This window comes from Panicum virgatum, chromosome 2K, assembly GCF_016808335.1.
Source record: "Panicum virgatum strain AP13 chromosome 2K, P.virgatum_v5, whole genome shotgun sequence".
In the NCBI taxonomy this organism is placed as follows: domain Eukaryota; kingdom Viridiplantae; phylum Streptophyta; class Magnoliopsida; order Poales; family Poaceae; genus Panicum; species Panicum virgatum.
The window spans coordinates 4,988,002-5,007,098 of NC_053137.1; the positions used below are offsets into that span (position 1 = coordinate 4,988,002).

The 19,097-nt window shown below is 51.1% G+C and overlaps 1 protein-coding gene across 1 annotated transcript; it reads right to left on the reverse strand.

The window, feature by feature from the left end:
• Positions 1–17,186: 17,186 nt before the first annotated feature.
• Positions 17,187–18,999, reverse strand: LOC120662382 (dimethylnonatriene synthase-like). Its single transcript, XM_039941543.1, has one exon. The coding sequence runs from the start codon at positions 18,968–18,970 to the stop codon at positions 17,384–17,386; it is 1,587 nt and encodes a 528-aa protein (XP_039797477.1). The 5' UTR covers positions 18,971–18,999; the 3' UTR covers positions 17,187–17,383.
• Positions 19,000–19,097: the final 98 nt, after the last annotated feature.

A 19,097-nucleotide genomic window follows, 5' to 3' on the forward strand; every position in this document is an offset into this window, starting at 1 on the left:
GCCCTCTTCCATTGAAGAGTAAATTAGAGCTTAGTTTCTGGATCTCTTTTCGCAGTGGACGCACCATGAGTCCTCAAGTGTCCTGATGTTCCGGTGGTGGAGGTAGGCCCTGGTGTTTAGACGCCCACGCACGAGGAGCCACGAAAAGAACTTAACCTTGGTGGGAAGCCTGGTCGCCCAAATCCGCATTACGTCTTGCTCCAAGGCCTCGCCTTGGATGGCACGGTAAGCATCCCGTGAGCTAAAAGTGGGACGGCCAGGGCCAGGGCGGCCTACCGGCCCCAAGGCGCGCGGCGGCGGCCAGCGGCCCCGCGCAGGGCGGCCCCGGGGCGCGCGGTGGCGGCCAGAGCGCCCGCGGCGGCGCGACGGTGAGCCAGCGGCGGCGGCGGCGGTTTCCGCGGGGGAAAAGGTCGGGGAGGAGGAGGAGAAGGCAAGGAACCTCACCGTGCACTCGAATCGAGCTAAGGAAGGCGAAATCAGACTCAGAGAGGGGTGGTGGAGGTGGAAGGTGAGGTTAAACGGCTTGGGGTGCGAGCAATCGAAGCGGAGCGGCGAGGGTGGTCGGCACGGCGGCCGGCGATGGCTCTGCTCGAGCTCGGCTCGACCCATGCGCGAGGAATGAGAAGGGGACGGGAACGAGAAGTATCCAGGCTCGTGAACGGATAAGGACGACGCAGTGAGAAGGGCGAGGATCGCCGGCGCGTGCGACGCGTGGAGTCGCCGGCGGTCGTCGCGGTATGGGCGCCGAACACAGTGGCAAACAGGGAATCAACAGTGGAGTTTCAACAAATTTTGACCCAACTTTGACCAGCTAAAGCTCAAATTTTCACATTGGCACTCGAAATTTAGTCAAAATAAAAGTTGTAGAGGACAAGATGAGCTACAACTTTGCTTTTTGGCAAAAATTGATTCGAAGCTCGGATTAAGGAGAAAAACGTGATCGAACGCGGCTAAACAATGTTTTACCACACGAACTCGATTAACGCTAATGACCGTGATTAACCCAGATTAGCGATTAAGCACGATATTAACGTCAAAACTAACACCGGGGTGTTACAGCCTTCCCCCCCTTAAAGGAATCTCGTCCCGAGATTCAAGCATAACGGAAAATACAAGACAAGAAGGTTCAAGTGTGAAGTACCTTGATGAGAGCTTAGGAAATCAAGATACTTGGCTTTAAGAAATTCCTCTTGCTCCCAAGTAGCTTCATCTTCGGAGTGATTACTCCATTGAACTTTGTAGAATCGATTGGTTGTGCGACGAGTAACTCGATCCTTGCGATCAAGTATCTTGATTGGATGCTCAGGATAAGTGAGATCAGATTCTAATTGAATGGTGTCACTATCAATAGCTTCAGTTGGAACTCTTAGACACTTCTTGAGTTGCGATACATGGAAGATGCTATGAATTGCCGAAAACTTTGTTGGAAGATTCAACCGATAAGCTACATGACCACACCTCTCCACAATTGGGTATGGACCAATGTAGCGGGGAGCTAGTTTTCCTTTTACTCCAAATCTTTGCACGCCTTTCCAAGGTGATACTTTTAAATAGACATGGTCACCAACTTCAAAAACAAGTGGATCACGCCGTTTATCCGCATAACTCTTGTAACGGGACTGTGCAATCTTCAAGTTCTCTTGAATAAGATGAACTTGTTCTTCGGCTTCTTTAACCATGTCAGGTCCAAAAATAGTCCTCTCTCCAACTTCGGACCAATTCAGAGGAGTACGGCATCGACGACCGTATAAAGCTTCGAATGGTGCCATTTTTATGCTTCCTTGATAGCTATTGTTATAAGAAAATTCAGCTAATGGCAAGCATTCATCCCATTTCTGCGGGTAGGCTAAAACACATGCGCGGAGCATATCTTCTAAAATCTGATTAATTCTCTCTGTTTGGCCATCTGTTTGAGGGTGATAAGCTGAGCTGCGGATCAATCGAGTTCCTAAACAAGTATGCAATTGTTCCCAGAAGCGAACAACAAACTGGGTCCCTCGATCTGATATGATAGTCTTTGGCACTCCATGTAAACATAGGATGCGATCCATATACAACTCGGCATACTTCTTTGCTCGATAGATTGTTTTAACTGGAAGAAAATGTGCGGATTTGGTCAGGCGGTCTACAATGACCCAGATCGAATCATAACCCTTTTGAGTTCGAGGTAAACCAACAATGAAATCCATGCTGATGTCTTCCCATTTCCATTCAGGAATACTCATGGGTTGCAGCATTCCAGCTGGCCTAAGATGACTAGCTTTGATCCTACGACAGATGTCACACTCTGACACATACTTGGCAATCTCTCTTTTCATCCGAGTCCACCAAAACTGTTGTTTTAGGTCTTGATACATCTTGTTGCTACCAGGATGAATTGATAATCGAGAGGTATGAGCTTCATCAAGAATTTCCTTTCTGAGCTCAAAATCTTTAGGCACCACTAATCGGTTCTTAAACCATAACACATTCTCACTATCTTGGTGGAAACAACTTACTTTCGGATCTCCTTCTGATAATCTCCTCTGAATTTCCTTTATTCCTTTATCTTTCTTTTGTGCTGTGATGATTAGATCACGAAGAGCAGGAGTGAGTTCTAGATGGGCCAGTGTGCCATAGGGTACAATGCTCAAGTTCAGCTTTTCCATTTCAAAGCAAAGAGACTCCCTTAATGGTATAGCTGAGATGCAATGACAGTGAGCTTTGCGACTTAGCGCATCTGCAACTACATTTGCTTTACCCGGATGATAATGCACTTCAAGTTCATAATCCTTGATCAGTTCCAACCATCGCCTTTGGCGCATGTTCAAATTAGGTTGAGTAAAAAGATACTTAAGACTCTTGTGGTCAGTGTAGATACGACAAGGACTACCCAAGAGATAATGCCGCCATATCTTCAGAGCATGAGCTATAGCAGCTAATTCCAAATCATGAGTTGGGTAGTTTTCCTCGTCCCGTTTGAGTGACCTAGATGCATATGCAATCACTCGGTTCTCCTGGATGAAGACACAACCAATACCAGTACCAGATGCATCACAGTATATGTCAAATGGTTTTGATGTATCGGGTTGAGCCAGGATAGGTGCAGAAGTTAAAAACTTTTTCAGAGTTTGAAAAGCCTCTTCACATTTGTCATTCCAATGAAACTTGACACCTTTCTTGAGTAGCTCGGTCATAGGCTTAGCAATTTTTGAAAAATCTGGGATAAATCGACGATAATACCCAGCTAATCCTAGAAAGCTGCGAATTTCCTTAACTGATGTTGGAGTCTCCCAATCCAACACATCTTGAACTTTTTCTGGATCAACTGAAATACCCTCTGCAGATATGACATGGCCTAAGAAAGGAACTTCTTTAAGCCAAAATTCACATTTGCTGAATTTTGCATACAACTTGTGCTCTCGTAAACGTTGAAGAACAATATGAAGGTACTTGGCATGCTCTTCTTCATTCTTGGAGTATATCAGGATGTCATCAATGAATACCACAATAAATTTGTCCAACTCAGGCATGAAGACGGAATTCATAAGATACATGAAGTAAGCTGGAGCATTAGTCAATCCAAAAGACATGACTAGGTACTCAAATAAACCATAGCGAGTAGAGAAAGCAGTCTTTGGAATGTCCTGAGGTCTGATCTTTATTTGATGATAACCGGATCGAAGATCTATCTTAGAAAATACCTTAGCTTCGGCTAACTGATCAAAGAGAATGTCAATGCGAGGCAATGGGTATTTATTCTTGATGGTAACTGCATTTAGAGGCCGGTAATCAACACATAACCTCAAACTTTGGTCTTTCTTTTTCACAAATAAAGCTGGGCATCCCCATGGTGATGAACTCGGACGGATGAAACCCTTATTCAGTAGGTCCTGCAATTGTACCTTCAGTTCTGCCAATTCATTTGGCGGCATCCGATATGGCCTTCTAGAGATAGGTGTTGTACCCGGTTGGAGTTCAATAACAAACTCAACATCCCGATCAGGTGGCAATCCAGGTAAATCCTCTGGAAAGACATCTGAATAATCGCACACTACAGGTATCTCCTCTAAGCTTTTACCCTCCAATTTATTTATGGTTGTATTGTGTGCCTTGTACTTGGTCAAAGGTAACACCGTAGAACCATGTGCACGTGAATTGATATGAACAGCATGCGCCTGAGTATCCAATACAACTCCATGCGCCTTCATCCAATTCATACCCAATATGATATCAATCCCTTGATGTGGGAGAATGATAAAATTGGTCGGAAAGATTCTCCCAGCCAAGTTGATTGGTACCTTTCTTGCCATTTGATTTGTGATTATTTGACCACCTGGGGATTGAATTTTATATGAAGTGGTCATGCAATCAATTTTCAATCCGTGCCTATCTGCACAAGCCTTACTAAGAAATATATGCGAAGCACCAGAGTCGAATAGAACCCTAATTGGATGATCATTGAGGGAAAATATATCCGCCATCACGTGTTCCCCTTCTGGCACGTCCTCACAAGTGGTGTAACTCACACAACCATCTTTAATATCAGTCACCTTCTTTTTCTTATTGGTTTTGCTAGAGCCTTTTCTCGGCTTGGGTGGAGTGTAACAGATATCCTCCGAGTGATGGCAACCCTCGACTAGGTGATGCTTGCATGGATCAGGGTGGGAGCGAAAAACATGTTGCAATACGGGTTCCTTTTGCTCCAACTGTGGAGGAGCCACAAGTTCAGACACCCCCTGTTGTAGTTGATATTGAGTTTGAGAAAAGCTAGTGGGCACCAGGCGTAGGCGTTGCACAACATTCCCAGAAGTCCCAATAGGTGATTTCTTCCTCTTTTTCGCCTTTTCATGCTTCAGCATCGTATCTTCTTGGAGGATAGCTTTACTGACCAAGTCACTATAGCTGGTAAATGTTCTCACTGCTAAACGCATGAGTAACTCAGTATTTAACCCTTTCTGGAAACAATCTTGCTTCTTTTCATCGGTATCTACGTGATGTGCAGCATATTGTGCAAGATGTTTGAAAATGTTGGCATATTCCATCACTGATCTGTTCTCTTGTTTCAAATTTAGAAACTCCTCCACTTTCACTTTTATGAAACCTTCTGGAATATAATGTGCCCTAAAAATCTCTCTAAACTCTGACCAGGGAATCTGTCTCTCTGTTGGTTGCATAGCTAAATGATTGGCCCACCATATCTTTGTCGGGCCTCTCAGCTATTGCGCGGCAAAGGCAGCCTTGTCCACTTCCGTGCAATTAAGAATACCAAACTTGTCCTCCATGGTGCGAATCCAAGCATCTGCCTCAAGGGGATCTTCGACCTTGTGGAATAGAGGTGGTTGGGTGGCAAGAAAACCGACGTAGTTAGTTTCTACTGGTGGTGCTTGTCGACCTCTGCCAGCATTGCTTTGCACTAGTTGCCTCAATAATTCGGTCTGCTCATTGCGGTCGGCGATAAGAGTCGCAATAGCCTGAGTCAAGGATGAAGACGGTGGTGGCTGTGCTCCTTGACCCTCATTTCCACGGTTAGCAGTGTTGTTATTGCCCATCTGCAAAAGCACCATCCCTTGGTTAGCCATTCCGCTATCGGGACTAATCCATGCAATAAGAATGTGCATAATTAATATGAACACACAGCATGAATCGTTCCCTTCGCGCTATAGTTCACCAAGAGAACAAAATGGTTTGCTTCAATTGAAACCACATCTAAATGGGTTGAACAGCAGGTTGGTAACTCGTCTAGCTGTAACGTTGCAGTCTTAAGGTTGCACAAATATTAACTACGAAGCGACCAACCAACTCGAATATGCAAGATGCATGCACGTTCTATCGTTCTCACCCAAACAATTACCAATTATGGTATACGAAGACGACTAGTGGCACAATTACGTACTCTCCCTATATATACTAGTCGTTCCTACGATCAAGGATTCATAACGTGCTTACGTAGTTAGTGTTCCTGCAAACAAACCAAGACAACAAGAGATAGATATAAATATCCATTTCTGGACCCTTCGTGCCAGTACACACGAACGGCCCCCATGTGTCCTACGCCACACGGGTAACGCATATGCAGTTTCCTACATATTCACACATACATTATCATCCACTATAGAGATGGCACCCAAACGTTCAACGCTGAATGGGCAGCGCTGCATACGTTACCGAAGCAACGTATTCACTTCCCGTACAAATCGCCTTACGGAACATCCAAGGGTACACGTGTCCCAAGGTACACGGTTATGACCAACTGCATAACGAGTCTTCACCTCGTAACATTGCCTTACGAGATGTCACAATCACACGGTAAGAAATCCGCACTCCATATCAGGCGGCAGATAGCGACAGGCTCGTTTGAATTGAGCCTTATCACCTCCTCGTATGCTCAACATACGGGACCCGAGCATGTATGAAACACGTGGGCTATTCTAAGGACTATTAGAATACTCACCTTGCTTACCTCAGCGTAGGTGCGTCATTACATAATAGTAGTTGTGCATAAAAGTAAGGTTTAACGAGAAGTAAATGCTGGAAATACTGGAATAAAATAGATACTTAGATGCCACCTAACTTATAGAACATAATTAGGGCATACGAACTATCTACTCTATTCCTTAGCGCATCTAACGTCAACTTTTCGAAAACCCGAAATTTTTGTAAAACAAAGTTTACTTAACGTAGTTAAGTACGCCAGTAATCACACCCCAGTGCAATTAGCTCTGATGCCAGCTGTCACAGGACAGTCCAAATAATACCAATCAAGTGCAATAATTAACACTTAAACTCAAACCAGAATTAACACTCAGACCGCCTGCTATAATCAGGATCGATTACACAGGAACTCTCGCCTAAAGACGAGCACAGATGATTACCCGCAACAAACGCGTTCAAAGACATTTACAACCCGAGTTACAACGAAAGTACCAACTTAAACTACAAAAAGAGCTTACAAGCCAGCTTTACAAATCAAACCTCAGAGTTCAACCGCAGCGGAAACTAATTTAGAGTTAAAAACAGGCTTTAAAACAATACGATAGATAACGTCGCAGACAAAGACGAGCTTCACACCTTGCCCACTGATGTGAGGCTCACCTGTCCGAACTTCATGGAGAAGACGGGACCCACTCGACCGACCAACCCGGAGGAAGTGGTTGACCGATCCACGAGGCGCAGATCTCCTTGGAGTCCTCCGGAATGCAACCTGCTAAAATATATGGCAACAACAAGCCTGAGTATTCTAATACTCAGCAAGACTTACCCGTCCATGGGTATACTTAGCCCAATAACTAGACATGAAAAACTTTTTGGCTCTAGAGTTTGTTTTGCTGAAAAGCTACTAGTACTGGATCCTTACTTGCAATATTTTAGCTCAATTTAAGTTTATCAGGTACCAACTAGATTTGCCTAAACATCTAGAGCATGCATGGTTGATCACATTATCTTTTTAGATTACCACAGCCAACATTTTCAGTTCAAACTCATTCCACTTCTTTACTACAATGTGACAGAGAGATCAAGGTTCTCATATCCGCGAGTCATGGCGAATCGATTCGATTTAACCTTGCAAGGTGGACCTAACACACACGTCACATATAGGCCCCATCGGACCCTACGTGGCAACCCTTCACATATGCACACCGAATAACCGAACTGCCCTGCGACCCGGGACTGCTAGCCCCACCGATACCATCGAAGGGTCAGCCATGAGTTTGTATACTAGCTCCACTGGTGAAGACAGTATCAAGTCCAGCTACCGGTGCACATATGGTACTGAGCTTACCGGTTTCGACTACCTCCTACTTCCGGCATGTGGTTAGTACTGTTCAATCCTCGATCAGTAGTGCCAACAACGGTACAGTCCTCAATCGACACAGGCAGAGGCTCACTTTCCATAACTTCCATATCCATAATCAATCCATCTCCGCCCGGTCTCCATTTTTCCTTTCTTTTTCTCAAAGATTCAATCTCCAGTAACTTTTTCATAAGTAACACGACCTATACCTCACGAGTGACAGGAATCACTCATCTTCTACTGAATCCTAATTAAGCATTGCAGTACTAACGACCTGTATACTAGTAGAGCGACTGAGGAAACCTAGGGATCATGCATCTAAGGTTCCAATCAACTCCTAGAAACATAAATGCACAGTAAATATATAACAAATATTGAATACTGAAATTAAGGGTTATGCACCGGGGCTTGCCTTGCAGGTCAGCGGGATTAGCGACTTCTGGATCTGGCTTGACGGCTGCTTCGGTTTGCGGTTCTCCTGCTTGCAGCTCCTGGATCGGCTCAACGACCAACTCGTAGACGGCTTCGCTCGTGACGTCTACACATATGAAAAAGGATGCCATGCAATAATTAAAATGGTGCAATGAAATGACACAAGCGTTCACGATGAAATGATAACACCGAAAGAAAATTTATTTGGCGGCGCAAAAAGGAAAAACTGCGGCTAAGAGCAAAACACGTGCAGGAACTCAACTTGCCGACATGACTAAATCACAAAACTTTACTAGCATGAAAATACATTGATAACACATGCAAGAAAAATTTATTAACAATTATTGAGAAAAGAAAACATTTACTTTGCTACTAGCAACAATAAATACAACATAAAAGGATTTGCAACACACGCAAATCTTTTACCCAAGGAAATTTTTCAGTGAACTATACATACAAAAAGTAATTTACTGAATAAATTTCATAATTTTTAGAGCAATAGAACAACCGGTAATAAATAAACTAGGTTAAACACAAACTGAATTTTTTAGCAGGGGCAAAAGTGACATTTACCAAGCACAAGTATTTTGCATTTTTCTCATTTTTCTATAATTTTCTACATAATCTTGAAGTTTTCAGCAAAAGATAATAAATAAAACAATAAAAGAAAACGGGGGGCTGACAGCCGGGCCCCACATGTAAGGGAGCCCAGGCCCGCTCCCCTCCCCTGCTTCGGCCGCGCACGGCCTGGCGCAGCGGTGGCGGCGGCGCTGCCGCCCGCCCGCGGCTCGCCAGCGGCTGCCTGGCCCGACTGCGCGGCGGCAAGGCCGCGGCCAGGGCGCGTGCGGGGCAGGGCGCGTGCGGGGCAGCGCAAGGACGCACGCAGGGAAGTCCGCGGCGGCGCCATGGTAGAGGCGGGGCGGCGCACGGCGTTTCCCGCCGGCGGCACTGCAGCGCTGGCTCGCGGCCAGGGCGGCCTACCGGCCCCGGGGCGCGCGGCTGCGGCCCGCGGCCCCGCGCAGGGCGGCCCCGCAGCGGTGCGCGCGGCGGCGCGATGGTGAGCCGGCGGCGGTGGCAGTGGTTTCCGCGGGGGAAAAGGTCGGGGAGGAGGAGGAGAAGGCAAGGAACCTCACCGTGCACTCGAATCGAGCTAAGGAGGGCCGAGAGAGGAAGTTCGACGGGAGGGGCGGAGCTCCGGCGACGGCAATGGCGGCCGGCGGTCTGCGGGCGTGATTCCGGCCGAGGAACGGCGAAATCGGACTCAGAGAGGGGCGGTGGAGGTGGAAGGCGAGGTTAAACGGCTTGGGGTGCGAGCAATCGAAGCGGAGCGGCGAGGGTGGTCGGCACGGCGGCCGGCGATGGCTCTGCTCGAGCTCGGCTCGACCCATGCGCGAGGAAGGAGAAGGGGATGGGAACGAGAAGTATCCAGGCTCGTGAACGGATAAGGGCGACGCAGTGCGAAGGGCGAGGATCGCCGGCTAAACAATGTTTTACCACGCGAACTCAATTAATGCTAATGACCGTGATTAACCCAGATTAGCAATTAAGCACGATATTAACATCAAAACTAACACCGGGGTGTTACAATAGCGTATCAATAAATCTCTTTATTTGGGTTCTATCTTTTAAAAAATTTATATGTGCTCTGTAAGCACCATCTTACTATTTTTGAGTGTCATCCTGCATGAATGCTGAAATTTAGCTATTTCTTTACATAGGGGTATCAATATAGTGACCGTTGTACTCCCCCTGACGGTCACATTCATTCTTTAATAGATCATCTCTTGATTTCAATGCACATTACGGGGGAGTATCTATCTTAACTGTCTCATATTTCTCCCCCTTGAAATGTGGCTTGAACTTTTCTGCCACAATTTCGAAAACTATTCACAACTTTTGTGAATGAGGAAACTTTAATTACTTACTTTATCCACATGATTACGTCATGCAGAACAAAGTAATTCTAAGTTCGTATGGGAGTATTTTTTACTCATTTAACTTTAAGAACTCAACAGAGTCCTTTTTTTCATATGACAGTTCTTTTTCCTCATTTCACTTTAAGGACTCAACATAGTCCTTTATTTAAAACCTTTTGCAAGCCACGCTCGCATATCATTCTCATCTTGAGGTTCGTATGTAACATTTCATTCTTTTTAAACTCATTGAGTGCTTAATCACTATGACACAATCGAAGTGCCCGACCAATTCTAAAATAGTTTAAGAGCTACTCCAAAACTTTTCTCCCAGTGTGGGATAAACCAGCACATGAGTCATCACAACTTTCTCCCGCCATGAAGGATTAGTACTATGCCAACTTTACCCCATCATGCGGGTATTATTTCATACTTTTGGTTCATATCAAATTCAGAAATAAATCTGAATATTCCATGACACACATGCTTAATCCGACGTTGGTCAAATTAAACATGTATGATTATCACAACTTTGACTGAACTCAAAATAAATTCTTTTTGATAGAAAGTACATAAGAGACATTTCTCAAACTAAACTCTTATTACTCTATCTTCTTTTCTTGGATCAATATCCATGAGTACTTTTTTCTTTTAAGCCATTCTTTTACAGAGAATACATTTTCTGATGCAATGACTTTCTTTCTTTCTTTCTGAGTCACAAGTACCCAGTTCATTTTCTTTTGTCCCTTCAAGAAGGACTACATGCAAAACTTTGTCTGAAAAGATAATAATCAAAACTTTAAGTTCTATTTTATATCACCGTTGGGCAGAAATAGAATAAAACATTAAAATCGCATCACCGTTGGACAGAAACAGAATTAATGTATGGAAAACACAATTAACTTTGAAACCATATATCTGTTCCTCAAAATTAAATTCTTCAGATGGTTCGAATTTAATTAGAGGATGATTAACATTATTGCAGCGGAAAAAATAAAATACATTTCTTTACTTTAACCGTAGTTCTTTATATATTCTCTCAAAAACGTCACTTTGATGCAACATTTGCAAAAGATTTTAAACTTTAAGCTATGACTCATAAAATTATAATATTGTTATCATCAACGTTGGTCAGAAAATAACAATACTATAATTAACTTTAAATTTCTCTTCTTTGAGAATTTTCTTTATGATTCATTTTGTAAGGACAAACCAATGCTCAGCTTTGAGACTTCTATTGGCGAAATGATGCCAAAACTTAACTTTAACTTAAGACAGCAGAAGCTTTTTTGAGACTTTAATCTTTAAATGTGTCTTTGACCCACAGGGAAAAACTCATTTAAGACCTTTAAACTATTCTTCCAATTAAATCTTCTCGTTGGTTCCGACTTAATTGAAAGATAACATCATTGCAGCAGCGGAAAAAATTTTCTTTATAGTCACAATATTTTGTGCTCAGTTTCTCTCTAAACAATTTATCTCGTTGGTTCAAAATTGAATAGAGGTAAAACTTACTCAAAGTAGGCTCTTTGATCATGCTCTTAAAAAAAATTCTCCCGTTGGTTTGAATTAAAATTAAGAGTAACAACTTTAAAACTTTGCAGCAGAAACAAGTAAAATTCTATGTCCAGAGGCATTACTGTACTCTTTTATTCTCTTAATCAATATACACGTTGGTGCAAAGTTGAATGGAGAACAAACTGGGAGCAAAACCATCTAAAAATCATTCAAAATGCCTCTGGAAAAAAAGAAGATACAAAATTTTCGTTCACTATGTATTCGGCCCGGCTTCCCAGCTCGGCCCAAGGCCTGCTACGCTCGGCGCTCGGCCCGGCAGCCTCTTGCGCGTGGCCCGTGAGGCTACTCGGCCCACTTCCGCACCCGCCTGGGACTGAACGCAGCCCGGTAGCACCGGGCGCTGCTGGCCGTCCATCACGATGGACGGCTGTCCGCCGATCTCGCGGGAACAAACCCCGCCGGCCAGCTCCTTCTCGTTGGAAACCTAATCCCATTTTCTCGGGCCCGACCGGCGGTGCCGCCGTCGGCGGCTCTCTCGCCGGCGCGGTCGAGCGCCGCTGAGCTCGGCTCGGCGCCATGGCGCCGCCGTGCGTAGGCCGGCGACTTTTCTTCTCTCCTCCCCCTTTCCGTCCGCAGCGCACAGAGGCGCGCACGGAGCGGTGTCCGCTTGTGGCGGCCAGAGGAAAGCATCGGTGCCGCCGCGGTGCCTCTCGTTGGCGCGCGCGTTCGCCCGTGGGTGAGCGCGCCGCGGTTGAGCGGCCGTGCGGTGGTGCTTGAGCCCAAGCTCGAGCTCTCGCGCTTGTGAAGTGGCGGCTCGGTTCCTTCACCGCGCGACAGCGGTCATGCACCGGTGAGCCCGACGCCTCTGGTGCTCTTCCGCCCGACCTCGACCGGCGGTGGTGGCGGCGGTGTGACCCAGGTGAGTCCCGCCGCACCTTTTTCTTTTCCTAGGGTTAGGGTTTGACTTCTATTCTTCGATTTGCATCGAAATCTCTCTGTTTTCTTTCGATTCGAGGTCGAATCCAACTTCCCCATCTCGATCTACTCGCTAGAGTAGGCTCCGATGCCAATGTTATAATCTATAGATCGCCTAGGAGTAGATCAGAGGGTTGAAACCTTTAACCGTGGAGAAAAACCTTGCTGGTACCCGCCGTTGCCACCTGCCATGGCGCCACTGCAGACGTCGAAGTCCGTCGGAGTAGAGGTGCAGTGGCGGCGTGGAGCAGAGGCGGCTCGTCGTGGTGCGATTGCCGGAACTGGTGGCAGCTTCCCGTCGCTTCAGCGCCTCCCTCTCAGATCAGTCTAGGGTTAGGACGGTGGCAATAGTGGCGGCGACGAACCTCGTGTCACGAGCCACCAACCCCACCTCTCTATTTTATATGGCACTGCGCGATGGGGGCCCACCAGCCGTGTTGGGCTGGGCGTCTCCGATCAGGACGCGAGTCAAGGGCCCAGTTGGCCGTTGGGCCAACTGGTGGAGATCAATCCAACAAGCTGATCTTGGTTGTGGTGTGTTTTGTGTCATTCAGAGATGTAGGTGGGGCATTGGTTGTGGGGGTTGATTGATGTAGAAGTTTGGTTATGGCTGACAGTAGTTTTGCTATTTCCGCGTTATATTATGATGATATTACCATTGTGAAATTACAGCCTAAATGCCAGAGCTTCAATTGGGATCAATGTTCAAATCTACAGGATGCTTGGAAGCAACACTTTGATTGGAAACAAAATATTACATTGGATTGGCATCAATGTTCAAATCTGTAGACTGTAGGATGCTTGTAATTATGTGGATGTCTTCTCTGTTATTACGATCAGTTCCTTCTGTTTTCTAGTCACTTAAATTATATGGATGCTTAGGAATTCTTATGTGCTTCCTATCCAGCTAGTTTCTGTAATCGCAGCAGCAAGTGTTGAGTTGACATTCTCAGAAAGATCCATCATCGGCCCCAATGTAAGGCTGAACATCGCATTTTAGTTGGTTTCAACTTTCTAGTGAAAATAGGAGTGTGACGCTGCAATGCATAGCTTATCTGAACTCTGAACTACGAGCGCTCGAAACACTCAGCCTATCACGCTCTCGATCCACCGTCCACCGTGACCCTGCGTTGCAGGCGGCTTGGAGCAGGAGGCAGCCGGGTGCTGGCGGAGGCGGAGGCGGCGATGTGGTTCACCGGCGACCGCGCGCATCTCCGGTCCGCCGAGGCCGGCCACCGGCGGGCCATGTCCTTCCCCGCTGCCCAGGGCCACGGACGCTTTGCCCAGAGCTAATGGAACGCGCTTCTCGATGAAGTGGCGAGGCCTCCGGCGTCGTTCGGTCGGTGGACACTCGCCGCCGAGGCCGCAGCTGAGCACCGCCGCCGTGCCGTCGGGCCTCCGATGTAGCGCCACTGCAGCTCCCGCGCTGGCAGGCAAGTGGGGAGGACGACTGAGTCCTTTGCCTGTGCAAACTTTGGTTGATCTGGACCGTACGTGGTCGATCCAACGGACGGAAGGGACTAAGGGGGTGGACGGTATTTGAAACACCATCCACCCCCGGTCGGCATTTGTTTTACCGTCCGCCCTGGCCGTCGCCACGGCGCCACCTCCACTGCGTGCCGTGGCTCGCCGGAGCGTCGCCGCGCCGGACTGCCGATCTGGGACGACCTCCCGTGTTCTGTCTCGCTTCACGGCGACCGAAAGCGACGAGAAGCCTCCGGGGGCGTGGTCATTGGTCACCAGCCTCCTGCTCGCTGAGGGCGCGACACGAGACGTCGTCGGCGACGCCGGCCGGCCTGGTTCTTCTGGGAGGGCCTACGCTCTCCACCTGCCCCGGCGTGGAGGATTAGCTCGTGCGCGAGAGCCGCGGGGTGTGCGCCGCCGCCAGCCATGGGAACACAGACGCGTCGTCCCCGTTCCTCTATGACACGTGCTGCGTGCACTGGACACGCCGACACGCGGTATCCGCCACCTCCACGACGCCATAGCGGAGTCCATCCTACTGTTCCCGGCGTGCGCCGAGGAACCGAGGAAGTGGGGGCTTCATCCCCGGTGACGGCTTGCGCGCATCTCCGGCGCGAAGCCGGGCGGCCGGCCACTTCCTTGCTCGGGCCCATGGATGCTTTGCCCAATTCCCAGAGCTAATCCGGCGAGCTTCTTTAATTCTCTAGAATAATGACTCGTGGCTATCAACGCCGTTGATCGGCGGACATTCGCCGCCGCGCCACCGGCCTCAAGCAGTCCAGACGTCCAATGCAGCGCCATCCGCGCGCTGCCAGACGACTGGCGAGGACGACCAAGTCCCTACCTAGGCAAAGCATGCATGATCTGGACCGTACAAGTGCTCGATTCAACGGACAGAAGGACCCAAGGGTATTTGAAATACCGTCCACCCGCGGTTCGCATTTGGCACGCCGTCCGCCCCTGGTCGGTGACTCAGCGCAGCGGCGCTGCCTCCGCCGCGTGTCGTGGCTCGCCGGAGAGCCGCCGCGCCGGCCTGCCACTCGGGGACGAGTTCCCGTGTTCTCCGGGGGCGATGAGCGCCGTCCTCCCGAAGCTCGTCGCCCTGCTGAGGCTGGAAGCAAGGGAGACTTCAGATTCATCGAGGGAGCGCAGGAAGAAGATAAAGTTTCACGTTCCTAGGAGACGATCTCTCCAGCTGATGCAAGGCTCCTTGGAGGTCGCGATTGACGGAGTTGCAAGAGGATATTTGCATGTCGAGGCTTCTGGTCTGCCGAAGCCGGTCATCCTTGCCCGGGGGCGGCCGGCAGGGAGACGGACGCGTTGCCCAGAGCTCATCGGGCGAGCTTCTCTTGAGTGAAGCGGCGAGGCCTCCTGCCGTCCGGCGTCGTCGATCGGCGTGCACTCGCCACCAAGGCTGAGCGCTACCGCCGCCGCGGGCCACGCCATCCGGCCTCGCGACGCTGCAGACGACCGACGAGAACGACGGATGGAGTCCCTGGCTGTTGAAACCTCACATGATCTGGACCACACGTGCTCCATCCAACGGGTGCCACGACCCAAGGGGGGCGGACGGTATTTGAAATACCGTCCCCCCCGGTCGGCAATTGTTTCCACCGTCCGCCCCTGGTCGTCCCCGCGGCACCGCCTCCGCTGCATGACGTGGCTCACCGGAGCGCCGCCGCGCCGTCCTGACAGCCTGGGACGATTCCCCGTGTCCTTCCTCGCCTCGCCGCGACCTCGAGCGACGAGAGCCTCCGGGGGAACGTGGTCACTGGTCACCAGCTCCCTGCTCGCCGGGTGCGACACGACGTCGTCGGCGACGCTCGCCGACCTGGTTCTTCTGGGAGGGTCTCCGCTCTCCAACGGCGGATCCGACGTGGAGGATTAGCTCGTGCGAGAGGCCCGCGAGGTGTGGGCCGCCACCAGCCATGGGAACATGACGCGTCGTCCCCGTCCAGCTTCGATGACCCGCACTTGGATACGCCGCTGATGCGCGGCATGCATGCGCTACCTCCACGACGCGCTATGACAGAGTCCACCTCTACCCAGCTGTTGCCGGCCTTGGCCCGCGCGCAGCTCACCTGCGTGCGACGTGGCGCCACGTGCGGACGTGCCGCAGGTGTGCGCACCCCGGGAACACGTGCGTGCGTTTGCCTTCGTCCTCGCCACGCCCTGGCCTGCGGTTGCCAGGGCCAGGCAATAGCATGGCATGTCGCCGGCGGTTGCGCACCACATGTGTTCGCCGCTTTGCCTGCGAGGGACCGATGCTCAGGAATCTGCATGGCATTGGCAATACCTGCCGGCCTCTACTTTGATCAGTTCCACAATACAGATAGAACATGGTTGTGACTTGTGAGCCGTTATGGTGTACTGACCTTTACTGCACTCAAATTTGCTGCCTCGCAGTCGCGGATCGAAGATCGGACAGAAACCAGGAAGCTGTGGACAAAAAGGTACTACTTTCGATCTGAATTTGTGGTAACCGGTGAACATTTGTGTTGGCGAGTTAATTTGGTGCTAAAATTGTGGACAAAAAGGTACTTTGTGCTGAATTTATGGTAAAGGATTAACTTTCTTCAGTTTTGAAGAAAAACTGCAAAAAAGGAACTTCTCGCTGAATTGGTGTATTGCCCTCATTTTCACTAACCATGAGCAGAACATAATAGTTGCTCTGGCCACCACATCATCAGCTTTCCTCATCCAGAACCGGAAGCCATGGCTCGTGGTGCTCTACTGCTTCTTGTCTCCCTTTTCGTCGGTGCGCCGGCGGCGGCGAAAGAGGAGATCAGATTGCCATCCCCGTCTACAGCGCACAAGGGCTCCTTCGAGCCAGAGGCGTACCGGGTGAAGTGGTACCTGAGGCCACCTTCTCCCCGCGGGAGCTCCGTCAAGCCGGAGGCGAAGTGGGACCCTCCTGCCTCGGCGGGTGCGGGGGAGCCGGCACGTGGCATCCATGTCGAGCCCGGGATGCTCTTCCTGCGGAAGAGCTTGTTTCCGGGGGCGATCCTGCCGGAAGGCACTAGGCTCGCCGGCCACGGCTTCCCGGCTCCCCGGAGGTTCATCACCCGGGGAACTCCGAGTTATTGGACGGGCTCGACACAGATGCGGGATAAGACGGATCAAACCAAAAATTTGGATGGAAACTTTACATGCTTTAGTAATAGATATAGATATAGACTAGCAGAAAATTCAAGCGCTGTAGACATAGTAGATCCTTTATTGAACATTGGAACAATGCATCAGCCAATGTTTTCACTTGATAAAAACGTGCGCCAGTCTTAGCTTCTTGTATACGTAAGCCCGATGATCAGTCGGTGGCGTCGTCGTAGAGGTGCGCCGGCAGCCGGGGTTCGGCGACGGCGACGAGCGGCACCTTCCGCTTCGTGGACAGCCCGACGTGCTCCTCCATGCTCACGTCCTCCGGCGCCACCCCGTCCGGCAGCCGCCACGCGAACCCCTGCACCATGATCGCCACGCCGGCGGCCACCAGCTTCATCGCGAGGTCGTACGCCGGGCAGATCCGCCGCCCGGCCCCGAACGGCAGCAGCTCGAAGTGCGCCCCGCGGACGTCCACGCCGGCGCCGGCACCGCCGCCCAGGAACCGCTCCGGCCGGAACGCGTCGGGCGCGTCGGGCCACGACGCCGGGTCGCGCGCGATGGCCCACGCGTTCACCAGCACGCGCGCGCCGGCGGGCACGTCGTAGCCGGCGACCACCGTGTCCTCGCGGGCGTGGTGCGGGACCAGGAGCGGGCCCACCGGGTGCAGCCGCAGCGTCTCCTTCACGACGGCGTCGATGTAAGGGAGGTCCGGCAGGTCGCGCTCGGTTACCCAGCGCCCGCGGCCGACCACGCGGTCGAGCTCGCCGGTGGCGCCCGCCATGGCCTCCGGGTGGCGGAGAAGCTCCGACATGGCCCACTCTGTAGTCACCGCCGAGCTCTCCGTGCCGCCGGCGATGATGTCCTGGATGAAGGCCTTCACGCCGACGCGCGTGAGCCTGGCCTCCGACTCCGGCCTGTCCTCCTCAGCGAGCTGCAACAGCACGTCGACGAGGTCGCTCGCCACGAACTCGCCGGCGGCGGCATCGGCCCGCCGCCGCCGCTCCTCGTGCTCGTCCACGATCTTCTCGTAGAACCGGTCGTAGAGCTCGCGCAGCCGCCTCATCTGCCGCGCGCAGCCCTGCACGTCGAGCCAGCCCAGCAGCGGCACCCACTCGCCGACGTTGCTCACCGCCCCGGTCGCCGCGAACGCCTCGTCCAGCGTGCGCCGGAACGCCTCGCCCTCGGCGCTGCCGTAGCAGCCCGACCACTTCTTCCCGACGGCCATGCGGAGGATGTTCCGCAGCGTGGCGCCGGCGACGTGCTCCCGGACGGCGACGGCGCGGCCGGCGCACCGGAACAGGCCGATCGCCAGCGCGCGCATCTCCTGCGCGCGGACGCGCTCGAACGAGTCGACGCGGCGCGCCGAGAAGAGCTCGGTGGCGCAGAGCTTGCGCGCCATGCGCCAGTAGGGCCCGTACGGCGTGTGCACGATGCCCCGGTAGCCGTAGGAGGTGATCTCGCCGGCGGCCGTGGGCGGGCGGTCGGCGAAGGCGAGGTCGTGGGTCTTGAGGACGAGGCGGGCGGTCTCCGCCGACGAGGCTACCACGGTGTGGTAGGAGCTGAGACGGAGGTGCATGAGCGGGCCGTGGCGCGCCGCGAGCGCGGCCAGCACGCGATGCGGCGGGGCCGCGCCCGCCAGAACGCCGAGGCTGCCGAGCACCGGCCAACCCCGCGGCCCCGGCGGAAGGTTCAGTGCCTTCCGCCGGCCGCGTGGCAGGACGACGGAGCTGAGGACGAAGACTACCAAGACAGCCACCAATGCCATGGCCATGGACAACGTTGCTGCGAGCTCCATCGTTGGAAATGGAAGCCTTGGAGATGAGGGTGCTGTTTGATGGTGGCATATATAAAGGAATAATTTTTTTGTTAACTATATTATGCTATTATTGAGGCGCACATTCGTCGTGGACGCACATTTTCAG